This window comes from Nematolebias whitei, chromosome 15 (assembly GCF_014905685.2).
Source record: "Nematolebias whitei isolate Nwh7 chromosome 15, NemWhi1, whole genome shotgun sequence".
NCBI lineage: Eukaryota > Metazoa > Chordata > Actinopteri > Cyprinodontiformes > Rivulidae > Nematolebias > Nematolebias whitei.
In genome coordinates, this window is record NC_056512.1 from 33,340,871 (window position 1) to 33,356,527 (window position 15,657).

Sequence of the window (15,657 nt, forward strand, 5' to 3'; positions counted from 1 at the left end):
TTCAGTCAATTACTGCTTCTCTCATTTTTACTATAGCTGAATGTTTTGTTGTTTCTGGCTTTTAACTATTTTCTTTTAGCAACAGTTACGCTAAATTAATTGTTTAATTCCAGCTTATCTGATTTTAGGTTTTAGCTGCTTTTTTCTGATTTTTCTGACTGTTTAGCTTGTTTTAAATTGACCATTTCAGCTAAAAGTTTATTTTCCAACAAGATAGAACAAAATCTTTCTGTGCTCAGCATTCATAGGGCACTTTGTGCAAGAAATGCATTTTTTTCTAGTTTATGTTATTTTAATTTTAATGAGCAAAGAGTATTTTTATGAACACTTGCTTTTATAAATATGAGATCCATAAAGTTGAGTGGTGTCCCCCCCATTTCATAAATGACCTAAATACAGTTAATTTGTCTTGAAGGAAAAGTAATAAAAATAAAATCCATGGCATCTTTAGCTTTTAGAAGGATGCAATTACCATTGGTGTTCAGTGAACGGGGCGCGAGTCTAATTAACTTTTCAATGGTTCCTGGGAAACAGAAACACATCACTTTCACATCCCTCCGGGGATTGAGTCCCTCCTCGGTTTATGAGGCCACTCAATCCTGCGACTTCAGGCTCCGCTCTGCCCTTCAGTGGCAGCGCCGGAATGAATCGACGTGAAGCAGAGAAGGTGTCCTAACAGGTTGCAGATTCAACACAACAGAAATGTGGCATGAATTAACATGTGGAGATGAGCAGCTCTTCTCTGGCGACAGGAGACAAAATATTTTGAAGGGAGCAGAAACTGGCAGGAAAAAAAAAGCCCATTCCTTTCAATTTATTCTGAAAACATGATTTGATTTGAACATGTCCGCTCTTCTTGACACTTTGTGTGTATCAGAAAAACATGTGCATCGATGAGAATGGCTCGGTTTGAACAATCTGCTGCAGCTTTTTGCATTCAGTCTTGTTCCGGGATCTAATTTGTCTCAAAAGGATTACAAAACGTGAGTCTTCACAGTAGCTACATCCATCTCCGTAATGTGTTCATCTGTTTTACATTCACCAAGTCAGATTGTTGTCCTTGAGGGCAGCGACGTCTCCACATTTCAAAAACCCCAGGGTCTAATTCGTTATGATCAACTCCAGAATGAAGCGCAACAACCGGTGGCCGTGACTTCAGCGCCAACACGTTTGTTTTGTAAAACACAGGAACGCTTTTGCTCCTTAGGTTCATGCTTAACGACTTGTACCAAAATTTCCATTGTGTGATTTCTAACGTGCATTGGATCAAATTCAGTGCTTTTTATTGCCAAGAGAAAAGGGCGATGATTGTTCACGTTCCAGTGTTCATAGCGTTTGTGAAATATTTTATCAACCAGTTGATACATTTTAATGAAGCTCTCAGACAGTAACCAGTGGATTCAAGTCTTTTGACGTCAACCAGATTCAAGGTGGCTGCCACAGCAAATGCAAAAATATTTGTAAAATACAGGGATTTTTACAGATATTGAGCTAAAATTGGGTGTGGTAGTAGCAGAGCATCATCCCCAACACAGACTTTGAGTGCTACACATTGTGCAAGATCTTAGCCTAAAACTTTGGCCTTAGAGTGTGCATTATGTCATTTGTAAGGTTTGAGCTGAACGCCCGTAACTCTATCCCTTCTCAACATAAGATGGTCTTAGTTAAAAACTGTCATGAAAGGTGATGGGTGATATGCATTCCTTGTTTGGCATTTATTTAAAAAAAAAAATGCACTAATGGAAATCATATTGTATAACTTTATGAATTCTATTATTGCCTGGAATATTATGTCATAAAATCCCTTGTCCACTGGAGATATGACTGGTACATTAGGAGGAAAATTTCAAGAAGCCGAGCATAACATGATGGGAAATTCGCACCAAAATATATTTACAATGATTAAAACTAGAATGTTAATTCAATCTTGCATCATGTGGTGAGCAAAAATATTAAGATGACAAGGACAAAATTCACAAAGACAACTCAAGGCCATCCCAGACAATAGGTGACTGATTTATAGCAGCTCAGTTTGTCTAATAAATTTTAGACTTCTTTTGAGAAAAAAATCTGCAGCAGAAAATTTGATGTAAGAAGGCAGCTGTGAAAACCCCATGCATCCTTAAAGCGAGGCTTGGTGCTTCTCTGAGTCAAATTTACTGCTTTTTGTCAAGGGGAAGGGCACACACCAAGGAGTAATGGTTCAGCACCAACTTCTGCCAGAGTGGATTGAATTATGTCCCATAAAAAATTTATGAGATTTGAGCAGGTCTAATTTATAAAAGGGGGCTGTGAGACTACCCCTCGTGCTTTGGTTCTTCTTTTATCGCCCTCTCCTTTCCTTTCCTCACCATCCTGAAGTCTGGTGATTGGCCAAGGAACTGTAACACAAACAGCTGAGTGGACACAATGTTTCACAGCTTAGGCTTTGATTAACCGCTTCCAAGTACATCAAATTAGAGTGCAAATCACATTAAGGCCAAGTGAACATTTTAATGCTTTGGGTTCTGTCTTTGATATCTCCCCCCCCCCCCCCCCCCCTTGTTTTTCCCCTCCACACTACACGGTGTCATCTTCACTGGTTTAGCAAAAAATCTTGAAATCAAATTTGCAAAATTTGCATCTATTATTTCAAATTAAACAACACTAATGTGACTCTGAGCATAATGAAGTCACCTTTTTGTAGTTACTACAAAATATCAAACTCTCTCCATGTACAGGTCTATTATAAAAAAAAAATTCATAAATGGATTTTAAAGACAAAAGTGTTACAAGATACTGATAAACTGTGGATGAGCCAAGCAAATCCTTAAATACAGCCATTTTTGCCCTGTCAGACTCCTGGAAGGCTTTATTTATGTTCTGAGGATGACATTCAGATTTTCAATTTATACCCAAAACATAGAAGCTACACATCTGTGAACTTTATGGCAAATAGAATGCAGAACAAAAAGAGGCATAAAGTGCTGAATCAGGTCACCCTATTGTATCAACAATCAATATTGATTGTGTAAAAGGATTACAGAGTGACAACCTCTTTGCATTTACCACCCAGCTGGAATAATGTGTCATCACCACATCCAACAACACTGTTTGTTTATTAAAGCTTATACAATTTTTGTCATGAATGGAAAAATACTATCATCATATACAGCCATACTGTAAGTCTTACAGCAAGTACTAAATGTTGCTTATTAAAGCAACTGTTCAGCTCTTTTAGAATGAAGCTCTCTTTAAACTTAATGAATAATTCATGGCTTACCTGTTGTAGAAAAAGTTTTGACCAAGAAGGCGTAAAGTTGCCATCTGACCGGATTGATTAGCTAAAAACTAGTCCCAGCAGGACCAAGACCATATTAAAACGCCTAAAAATGTTTTAATATCATTTAATTCATATGTTGTTTGACAAATCATTCAATTGATGAATTGTTTGAATAAACAAATTATTGAAATATATATATATTATATATATATTGTATAACTTTATATTATATTCATTCATTACAGATAGACTGATATATATTTCAAATGTTTATTTCTTTTAATGTTGATGATTATAAATGACAATGAAAACACCAAATTCACTATCTCATAAAATTTGAAAATTGTGAAAGTTCCATATTGAAGACTCCTGGTGCCACACACTAATATGCTAATTAGCTCAAAACACTTGCAAAGGCCTTTAAATGGTCTCTCGGTCTATTTCTGTAGGCTACACAATCATGGGGAAGACCGCTGACTTGACAGTTGTCCAAAAGATAACCATTGACACCTTGCACAAGGAGGGCAAGACACAAGGTCATTGCTAAAGAGGCTGGCTGTTCACAGAGCTCTGTGTCCAAGCACATTACTAGAGAGGTGAAGGGAAGGAAACGATGGGGTAGAGAAAAGTGTACAAGCAATAGGGATAACCACACCCTGGAGAAGATGGTGAAACAAAACCCATTCCAAAATGTGAAGGCGATTCACAAAGAGTGGACTGCAGCTGGAGTCAGTACTTCAAGAACCACCACGCACAGACTTATGCAAGACATGGGTTTCAGCTGTTGCATTCCTTGTGTCAAACCACTCTTGAACAAGAAACAACGTCAGAAGTGTCTCGCCTGGGACTGCTGCTGAGTGGTCCAAAGTTATGTTCTCTGATGAAAGTAAATTTTGCATTTCCTTTGGAAATCAAGATCCCAGAGTCTGGAGGAAGAGAGGAGAGGCACAGAATCCACATTGCTTTAGGTCCAGTGTCAAGTTTCCACAGTCAGTGATGGTTTGGGGTGCCATGTTGTCTGCTGGTGTTGAGCCACTGTGTTTTCTGAGGTCCAAGGTCAACACTGCCATCTACCAGGAAGTTTTAGAGCACTTCATGTTCCCTACTGCTGACCAACTTTATGGAGATGCATATTTCATTTTCCAACAGGACTTGGCACCTACACACAGTGCCAAAGCAACCAGTACCTGTTTTAAAGACCATGGTATCCCTGTTTTTAATTGACCAGTAAACTCACCTGACCTTAACAATAGAAAATCTATGGGATATTGTGAAGAGGAAGATGTGATACACCAGACCCAACAATTCAGAAGAGCTGAAGGCCACTATCAGAGCAACCTGGGCTCTCATAACACCTGAACAGTGCCGCAGACTGAATGACTCCATAACACGCTGCACTGCTGCAGTAATCCAGGCAAAAGGAGCCCCAACTATTGAGTGCTGTACATGTTCATACTTTTCAGTTGGCCAACATTTCTAAAAATATATATTTTTAAATTGGTCAAGTAATATTCTAATTTTCTGAGATAATGAATTTGGGGTTTTCATTAGTTGTCAGTAATAATCATCAACATTAAAATAAAAAAAACATTTATTATTTCTACAGAATGAAGCATGCAATGTAAAACCAACAGTGATTTAAGTGTTTGTAAAATAGCACTTGCATCAAGTGCTATACATTTTTTTTAGCTTGTAGTTATTCTGATAGCAACATTCTACTTTGTCTCATGGCTCAGCTCAAACTACGGTAGTTATTAAGGTTGCAGTCCACTGGGCTGTGACTTGTTGACAAGCAGAATTCAGAAGAGAGTCTCTAGACAGTTTTGCTAAATTCTCAGCAGTGGTGAGCACAGCTATCCATAAAGTTAGCTTTGCTAACACATATTCCTCTAACTGAAAACATTAGATTCACTAACGCTAATCTGCTAAACAGGTTTAAAAAATTAGCAGAAGCTAACACTTAACTGCTAAGACAAAGGTCACCCAGTCTGCATCACATGTCTTCATCCCCTTCCCAATGAAGCTATTTTGACCAATTACATGTGTGTGTAGTAACTTGCAAGTTAAATATTTAGTTAGCAAGCTAAATGTTTAGCTCAACACTAAATATTTAGATTACAAACTAAATGTTTATGTCCAAGCTAAATGTTTAATTTACAAACTAAATATTTAACTTGCAAGTTAAATATTTAATTAGTGAACTAAATATTTAGGTGTAAATTAAATATTTAATTTCCAAGCTAATTATTTTATTTTAAAAACTAAACATTTAATTTCTAAGCTAAACATTTAATTGCTAAACTAAATATTTAATTTGCTAACTAAATATTTAGCTTGGACTTTATTCTCCAAGCTAAACATTTAATTTCCAAAATAAATATTAAATTTACTAACTAAATATTTAGCTCAGACCTAAATATTTAATTTGCAAGTTAAATATTTAGTTTGTAAATGAAACATGTAGCTTGGACATAAACATTTAGCTTGCAATCTAAATATTTAGCGTGGAGCTAAATATTTAGTTTGCTAATTAAATATTTAAGTTGAAATCTAAATATTTAGCTTGTAAATTAAATATTTAGTTTGGAACTATGACATTTATACATTTATGAATAACAGTGAAAATATGACTTTGAAAAAAAAAACTATTTGTTTTTCTCATGAAAGGCTAAATAAACCAAAATATTGCTGTTAAGTTTTGACTGTATAACTTTACAAACGGCACCCCATAACCCGGTACCTTTTATTTTTTCCATTTTTCCCTTAATTATTAGTCATCAAATAGACATAAACAGGGATACAATAAGCTCTTCAAATTAATCAAAATTAAACTTTCTGTGAATTTAGACCATTCATGGAGCTTTCCACAACACCTAAGATATCAATTGTTCATAAACTAATCACACTTGAAACTATTGCTTTAACTATGTTTTTTTTTTCATTGAGCAGAGAAAATATGTCCAATTGTTGCATCACAATATTTTACATTACCATTATGAAAAGTAAAACAGCCTGAACACACACAGGCACATATTTTGTTTTGCATCTCCATGGAAGCATGAACTGTATCCCCACCTCGTTTTTATGAATGCCATGTCTACTGGCAGCTTGGGCTTGTGAGCGTAAAGCATAACTAACATCAAAATGCTGCTCTAAAAGCCAAATATCTCAGTAACATCTCAACGTAACTCAATATTGAATGATTTTTCAAGGCTTTGAAGTGCAAATTTTTCCCAGTACGAAGAGCAGCAACATAGCAGTAATATTAATGAATGAGTACATCACTTGTTTTTGCACGATGTGGTCAAATATTGTAGATGGTGGATCACTTCAGCCGTATTAACTTGAATAAAATGAACGACAGCACACTTTTAGACACATTTATAAACAGGTCTTCATGGCTAAAAGCCTACAACAAAATGAAAATAAACCCATTCAACTGAATGGTACTACTCTTCTCTTCATATTGCACAGTGGAGTTAAACGCAGTGCCATGCTTATATAGCAACAAGACCGAAAAATCCCGCATTGATACATTCAAAGAAGGGGGGATAAATACTGCTCCGCTGTAATTATCCTGGTTCGTTTCATTTTCTTTTTCTTTTTTTTTTTTTTTACCACATCCCACATTACTTGAGGCAGGGTCAGCAGGTGGAAAAGAATGTCAAGAAGATGGAAGGCAGTGTGCATCACAATGCACCATATTCACAATGAAGCAGATGCTCAACAAAATCATTAAATCAGATTTTTTTGTGCAACTGTTTGCAGTTATGTAGAGCCACCTCGTGCTCAGTTCTGCGCTCAACTCTTGACCTGCCTGATGTCTTGTGAGCCTGTTTGAAATAAATAAATAAATAAATAAATAAATAAATAAATAAGAACAAATAGAATAGGCTTTGAGGTTCATTATAACATGGCGATAGCTACACCAGAATCATAATGCCCCTTGATCGTAATTATCCTGGCAGCCAGCATCAGCAGCAGACCAGTTGCCACCTCCAGGCTGTAGGAGAGCCATGCAGAAGCCAAGGACCAGCCAAATGACACATGGACGTAAATTAGATTCTCAGGGGGCACAACTCGCTGGAACTCCTCCATGGCCTGGTTGGAGTATTTGATGTAGATGCTGACCCCAGTCAGGGTAAAAACACCTGCAGACAAAGAAAAAGTACAGTTTTAAAAATATAACTTCTTTGTGCTGCTACTGCACAGAAGTGCACTTACGTGTGAAACAAGTAACTTGAGTTTCTTCATCTTATACTGTAAACACAAGGATTTATTACACAACACGATCCACACATCGTTTTTTTTCTGTACCCAATTTAGACAGAAAGTGTGAGTAGAACCAACACACAAAACAACACATGAAGGCAGAAAACACTTCATGCTTATGTACAACCAATTAACCCAGCGGTGGTATTCATATCTGTGGGATTTGTTTTCTTGTTATTTACTCAAAGAAAGGTTGTAGAGAGAACAGCCATTCAAACCCAGATGTCCCGAAAATGCATAACTGCCTGAAAACCAGCAACATAACCAGCAACACATGTTTCAGTTTAAGATATTTTTCCATGTTTTAAAAGCATGCACATGCTGACCTTACTATTTTCTCTTTTATTTGTGAGATTTGTGTATTATTAAGATAGTTGGGGTGAATTTAACATATTTATTTTGGTAGACCTATTCTCGACGCAGACAGGTGTTTTACCACCTGATACATTTCAAACCAGGCTAAAATCTTGCTGCCTGTGCTAAAATAATCAGCATCAGAATCAATTTTATTGCCATTGCACAGTTAAGTGCAGCAAAAATACTTTTCAGTGCAGCCGTCCAACAAGGATAGACAGAAGTGCACAAAGGCTGCAGCTTCATTGTGAAGCGCTGCCCTTATCGCTTAGCTAAGAAAAAGGGAAGAAAACATGAGGAAAGAAGGTATTAAAAAATATCTCTCACACTGTGTTCTTGACAGGCAGCACAGTGGCGCAACTGGTAGAGCTGCTGCCTCTCAGCGAGCAGGTCCTTGGTTCAAACCCCGGTCCAGGGGCCTTTCTGGGTGGAGTTTGCATGTTCTCTCCGTGTATGCGTGGGTTTTCTCAGGGTGCTCCGGTTTCCTCCCACAGACCAAAAACATGCATGTTAGGGTTAGGGTAATGCTGTGCCTGATGTAAAATCAGAGTTGTCAGACTGAATCATTACTTTTTTTTGGTTGAAAACTGTGCGCATGTGGCGTTAAAGTCTTTTCTTCGAGAGCTAAGAAGCGAAGCTGCAAGCTAAGTACAGCTGGCTTGCCTTAGTGTTGCCGTATTCGGACGCATGCACAAAACGCTGTGTTCCGTCAAAAGTTTTTTTTTTCCGTCGAAAGTTAAAGTAAGCGTTGGTCAGCTTTAGAGAAACCTGCTCTCTGATCTGTAAAAGAACGCTGTGTTGTGTGAATTTACTGCGAGACCCTCTGGTCAAATCAACAGTCATTTTGTGTCAGCCCTCCATTAAAGCAGAAGGAGGCGCCAACTAGAGAGTTGGAGGGGGAAGTGTTTTCAGTTGCTGCTATGTTGCTGTTCGTTTCTTAAGCAAGAATACTGGAAACTGTTAAGAGTTAACAACATATTATTTTGTTTAAAACATATGGCTAAAACTACATTTGATATCTTTTGCACTGTTTTGCACTACAAGAAAGAAGCCTAATACTTGATTTGTTTATTATTTAAAAACTCTCTGGACCTAGTAGTGGAATTTTCTTGATTCAAAATAAATGATGGCAAAAAGACAACCTATGCTGTTTTAAAATTCCTATTGCAAGTTTTATACCAAAAACATATTGCGACATATATCGTTATCGCCACCCTTCACAATACATATCGTGATATGAATTTTATGCCATATCGCACATCCCTAGTATGCATGTATCCTTTATTTAACCAGGAAAAATAACTCATTGAGATTAAAAACATCTTTTTCAAGAGTGACATGGCCAAGACAGCAGCATAAAACATACAACAAATCCAAAATACTAGATAGATAGATCGAATACTAGATGGATAGAATAAAGCGTCTGCCTTCGTCGAGAGCAAGTAAAAAAAAAAACAGAATCAGAATAAGCTTTATTGTCATTGCACAGTTAAGTACAGCGAAATTATGTTCTGTACAGCCATCCTAAAGATGGATGGAAGTGTACAGGGGCTGCAATTTCTGAGAAGCGCTGCCCTTATTGCTTAGATAGAAAAAGGGAAGACAACATAAGGAGAAAGAGGTTTAAAAAAAGATCTCTCACATCGTGTCCTTGACAAGGCACGGTTTATTGTATCAAAAAAAAAAAATCTACCACAGCAAGTAACATAGATAGACATGATACATATGCATGGATGACAAGACTGTGAGATTTGTCCATGAGCACTTCCAGACAGTTTCCATAGTCCTGATAAGATGTTATTGTTTCTCAGCTGGTACAAGTATCCATAGTCCTGAAAAGATGTTAGTGTTTTTCAGCCGTACAGATATCCATAGTCCTGATAAAATGTTACAGTGTTTCTCAGCCGGCACGAGTATCCATAGTCCTGATAAGATGTTACAGTGTTTTTCAGCTGGTACAGATATTTAAGATTTTACAGTGTTTTTCAGCCGGTACAGATATCTAAGATGTTACAGTGTTTCTCAGCCGGTACAGATATCTAAGATGTTACAGTGTTTCTCAGCCGGCACGCGTATCCATAGTCCTGATAAGATGTTACAGTGTTTCTCAGCCGGTTCAACTCGGATAAGTGTTCACAGAAGTTCTCGGGGGGAGGGGGTGCGGGGGATGTAGCAGAGCTTACTTATTTACATATCCACCAGACGATTCGGAAGATGTGTAAAGAGAGGCTCTGACACACAGGACAAAGAGCAAAAGAATGGGGAAGGCAGTAGAGTGAAGAAAAGTGTCTGTTTTGTTTGAGGGCAAGTGAGAAAAAAAAATCTGAGATTCAGAGATTTATTTGTCATTCGCATCTCATGTGGTACATGTGGTGGAACGAGATTATGTACACAGGGTCCCAGTTACACCCAACATTAAAATGTAAAAGAAAAACAGTAATAAGATCTAAGATATGAACTAAGAAAAACATCAGCTAAATAATACACTAAGCACTAATGGCATAAAAACGTTACGTCGAACAGCAGCACAAACATGAGTCTGTGTGAGCAGATGAGCACGCATGAACACATCAACATGAAACCGATCAGCAGCAACATGATGTGATTTTTCACAGTGATTATTCTGGTTAGAGATTCATGAGTCTAACACCCTCAGGGTAGAAGCTGTTCCTCAGTCTAGTGGTTCTACACTTAATGCTCCGACCTTAACCTCCTTCCTGAGGGGAGTGGGGCAAAAAGTGTGTGTGCTGGGTGAGTGGGGTCCTTCATGCATCTAGAGGTGTAAATGTTTGTGGCGGTGGGGAGGCTGACTCCAAATGCCTGGCTGAATAAAAAAAGATTAAAAAAGGTCATTTTCCAGGCAGTTGCCAAGTAAGAGATTTTATGTCAAGAGCACAAGGGGGAAGAAAATGGCAACATATGTTCTCTGGGAGATTGACTTTTCTGTTTTTTGAGAACATTTTTTAAAATACCGGTACTTGCAAACAGTGCAATTTTCAAAACAGATATAGGAATGTGTGAGTGCTATAGAAAAGAAACATGGTAGGTTTGAAAAGAAAAGGTTTGCAGAGTAGTTTTACTCTGCCCTCTTTTAACTTGGACTTGCTGTGTGCGTGTGTGTTTGTGTCCCTGGATGATTTGCAGCTTGTTGCAAAGATCACAACCCTCTCCACCTGAGAAAGTGGCTTTGAGATATCTGACAGGTGTTAATATGCTGACCTGTCCATCTGCGTGTCCGTCTCTGGCCTTGGCAGAATGAGAGCTGCTCAAACTGAACCATGAAGGCGGTTCAAACACATCTGTGCTGAACATTTGCAGATTTTATATTCGTGTGAATCATTTAATGTAATGGCTGTTTTTAGATTGTCTGGTGATGCACAAGACTCACAAACAACAGAGTTCTGTCTGATGGGGCTGATTGCCCATTTTCTTTACTCTGTCTAGTAATCATCTGGTTGCTCTGGGTTCAGTGCTAACATTAAATTACATAACACCCTATTAATGACTAAGGCGTAGTCATGGGTCAGAAAAGGAACACATTAATTTATATTGTCTGCCCTTTGCAATGTCATGTGCAGTTTATTCCTCTCCCCAATGCACACTGAGAAACTTTTTAATCCCTGCACTATTTCAGTACATGTGTAAAATTATTAAGTAAAACATGTACCTTTTCTTAGTTTTTTACTTCTTTTTTTTAAACTAAATAAATTTCTCACTTTTAAATATGAGCTAAAAAAGTCAAGGATAACTTTATTCATCTGGTTGTTAATGAGGCCAATTTAAGTATGAAATTAAATTAAATGTTTTGGCAATTACTTTTTCAAAACCATCACAAAAAGGGGTTTGCTTCAAAGCAATGAAGAACCCTGCAATTATTAGATTCAAAAGCAGCCTCTGTAAACACATTTTTATTCAGTCATATGCAAATCTTCTCATTATGTTGCCTTCAAATATAATCTGATCATTTATTCTTCAGAAGGAAAAGGGTGCTGCAAACATCCCTCTGCTTAGAATTTTCATATTTCATAATATATCTTGAATCTTACCAACAATCAGAAAAAAGGTCTTGTTTGACTTAAGAGGTGGGCCAGAACAAAAAAAAATATCACACTATTAAATGTCAACAGCTAAATGTTTAAAGTATTCGGCCGATAAATGAGCAATTCAAAATGACCTTTAGCGTGGCGCTGTGGTAAGTAAAACCAATTTTCTCGGCACTATCTTGGAATTGGTTTACTTTTTGCTAATTACTCATTAAATAAATTTCACAAATTTTCTTTTTTTTACTTTGTTAAGTACAATGTAAATATAGAGGCATGAGAGCAGGAGATAGGAGGAAGATAAAATAAATAGTCATTTAGATCAAAACGTGTAAATTTGAAGCAGACTAATGTGCTCTATTGCCATCATACCCACTAACCTCTGTTACAGTAAAGTACCCGCTGCAAAATTCTGCCAGTATTTTACGAGCCATAGTCCGTACTTGTTGTTCTTTTCACGTCTCTTTTCTTCAGAAATCACCAGAAACTCACGTAAAATATTTGGCAACCTGATGTCCTTCCTGACACAACCTGGGCTCCATCCGGCAGTCTCAAGATCACAAGACACTGACCCTGACCATAGTCCGTACTGTTTAATAAAAACAAAGCTGTTTTGCCAAATCTCATATTAACAAAATCCAAATAGGATATATTCTTCTGTCCATCTGTGCATGATACTTTGAGAGAAGGACAAAAACACAAACCCCAAATCTTTGACACTAAAATATTTAACTGAGAAAATCCCCAAATAGTACTAATGCATTAAATAAAAGAGATCAAAGCAGACCAAAACAGACACAAAAAAAATCCATTACCTCTTTTTTTCTGTGTATTTACCTTGATTTTGAAAGTGCAGAGCCCGTGGTGCTGGCAGGTCGTTTGATACTGAGATGCAGGCAGAACAGGATGCAACATGCTGGGCATGTTAGTGAAGATGGCATGTAGTATAAAAGCATTATCTTTTCTTTCTTTCTTTTTTTAATACAGTACACTGCAAACCTCTTGAGCAGTAGTGAAAGGCCTGACTATACAATTATTTTTGGTAAGCTGCTTTTACAAGAACAATTTTCTATTTTCAGTTTGGTCCTGCCGGCTGGCTACTTGGTGTGTCTCTGAGTATTTTATATGGTAAATGGTTCACTCAAACTGGGTTGCAAAATTATTAATCATTCTTTGTATTCCTTCTATTTTTTTTAAGCTGACAATATGGAATTATAAAATGTAAAATTCCACAAAAAATACTTCAGATTCTTCTTCATTTGGTTGTTCCTTTTCCAGGGGGCACCACAGCAAATCATCCTCCTCCATCTTACTCTGTCCTCTGTATCCTCTGTCCTCACCTTCAACTACCTCCATGTCCTCTCTAACTGCATCCATATATCTCCTCTTTGGCCTTCCTCTTTGACTTTTTCCTGGCAACTACATTGCTCACATCTTTCTATCAACATACCCACTGTCCCTCCTCTGGACATGTCCAAACCATCTCAGTCTGGTCACTCTAACTTTGTCTCCCAGTTGTTCAACCAGTGCTGTACCTCTGATAATCTCATTCCTAATATTATCCAACCTTGTCACACCTAAGGAGAACCTCAGCATCTTAATTTTCGTCACTCCCATTTATTTCTCCTGTCTTTTTGTCAATGCCAATGTCTCCAGACCATACAATATAGCTCGTCTCACCACTGTCTTGTTAACTTTTCCTTTGACCTTTGCTGCCACTCTTTCATCGCAAATCACTCCTGAAACTTTTCTCCATCACCTCCATCCTGCCTGGACTCTATTTTGCACCACATAACCACATTCCCCAGTTTCCTGGACAGTAAACCCCAAGTACTTGAAGTCCTGCACATGTGTGACCTCTGCTCCTTGTAGTCTCACTGTTCCACCTGTCTCCCTTTCATTCACACACACTTCAGACTCACTCTGTCCTACTACAGCTTACTTTCATTCCTCTTCTTTCAAGTGCATACCTCCACCTCTAAGTTCTCTTGCACCTGTTCCTTGCTCTCACCACAGATCACAACGTCATTTTGCAAACGTCATAGTCCACAGGAATTCCTGTCTGACCTCATCTATTAGTCGGTTCATCATCAGAGCAAACAAGAAGGGGTTTTGAGACGATTTTTGCTGCAATCCCAACTCCACCTTGAAGCTATCTGTCACTCCTACAGCACATCTCACCACTGTTCTGCTGTCCTCATACATGTCCTGTACCAGTCTAGCATACTTCTCTGCCACTCCAGATTTCCTCATGCAATACTACACCTCCCCCCTCGGCACTCTGTCATATGCTTTTCTAAAATTGTAAAGATCCAATAAAGTTCTTTCTGACCCTCTCTTTACTTCTCCATCAGCATCCTCAAAGCAAAGATGGCATGGCATATGTGGTGCTCTTTCTTGGCATGAAAACATACTGCTGCACAAATAGTCAGCTCTTGTTTAAGTCTTGCTTCTACAATTCTATCCCAGATCTTCATCGTGTGGCTCATTAACTCAATTCACCTGTAGTTGCTACAACCCTGTACATCACCCTTGTTCTTAAAAATGGGCACCAGCACACTTCTTCTCCATTCCCGAGGCATTTTCTCATCCTCAAATATGCCATTGAATATTTGAGTTAAAAACCTCACTGCCATCTCTCCAAGACATTTCCAAACTTCCACTGGTATGTCATCAGGTCCTACTGCCTTCCTCTTCTTCAAACTTTTTAAAGCTTTCTGAACTTCACCCTCTCTAATCTCTCCCATTTTATTGTCCACAGTTTCTATGACCTCTATTCTTCTTTCTCTTTCATTCTCTTCATTCATTAGCTCCTTAAAGTACTCCTTCCATCTTTCCGTCATGGTCTCACTTGTTAGAACATTACCATTCCTATCTTTCAAAAGTCAAATCTGTTGCACATCCTTTCCAGTCTGATCTCTCCATCTTGCCAGTTGATACAAGCCTTTTGCTCCCTCTCCTTAGTGTCCAGCCTGTTGTACAACTCATTAATACTCATGTTTTTCCTTTGCTACCTTCCTCTCTGTCCTGTGTTGCATCTCTGTAAACTCCTGCCTACTCGCTCCTTTTCTCTCATTGTCCCATCTCTTCTTGGCTAACCTCTGTCTTGGGATAACTTCCTGCACTTCACTATTCCACCAAAAGGTTTCCTTATCATGTAATCTGTGTCCAGATAGCACACCAAGTACCTTCCCACCCGTGTCTCTAATTACAGTTGCTGTAGTAGCCCAGTCATCTGGAAGCTCTTTCTTACAACCCAGAGTCTTTAACGACTCCTCTCTGAATTTCTCACAACATTCTTCTTTCCTTGGCTTCCTTTATTTGATCTTTTTCTTTGATTCTTGTTGTGAAGAAGAGAAAAAGAGTACAGACATTCTACACACACAATCCTCCAACGCTGTCTGGCCACGGTCTCCCCTGCTACAACGTTACAATCCCCAAGCTCCCTCAAGTTTCCTCTTCTACACAGAATGTAGTCTATCACCACTCTTATAGGTCACTCTATGTCCTCCCTCTAGGAAATAAGTCTATCTATGTATCTATCTATGTATCTATCTATCTCTTTTTATGTATGTATGTATGTATGTATGTATGTATGTATGTATGTATGTATGTATGTATGTATGTATGTATGTATGTATGTATGTATGTATGTATGTATGTATGTATGTATGTATGTATGTATCTATCTATCTATCTATCTATCTATCTATCTATCTATCTATCTAT

At 38.0% G+C, this 15,657-nt stretch overlaps 1 protein-coding gene across 1 annotated transcript in view; it reads right to left on the minus strand.

Moving 5' to 3' along the window:
- Nucleotides 1–6,863: 6,863 nt before the first annotated feature.
- Nucleotides 6,864–15,657, minus strand: part of LOC119421002 (transmembrane protein 235) — a 26,639-nt gene continuing 17,845 nt past the window's right edge. The window contains exon 4 of the mRNA XM_037688391.1: nucleotides 6,864–7,413. Within this exon, the coding sequence (XP_037544319.1) occupies nucleotides 7,169–7,413 (245 nt within the window). The 3' untranslated portion in view covers nucleotides 6,864–7,168. The remainder of the gene's footprint in view (nucleotides 7,414–15,657) is intronic.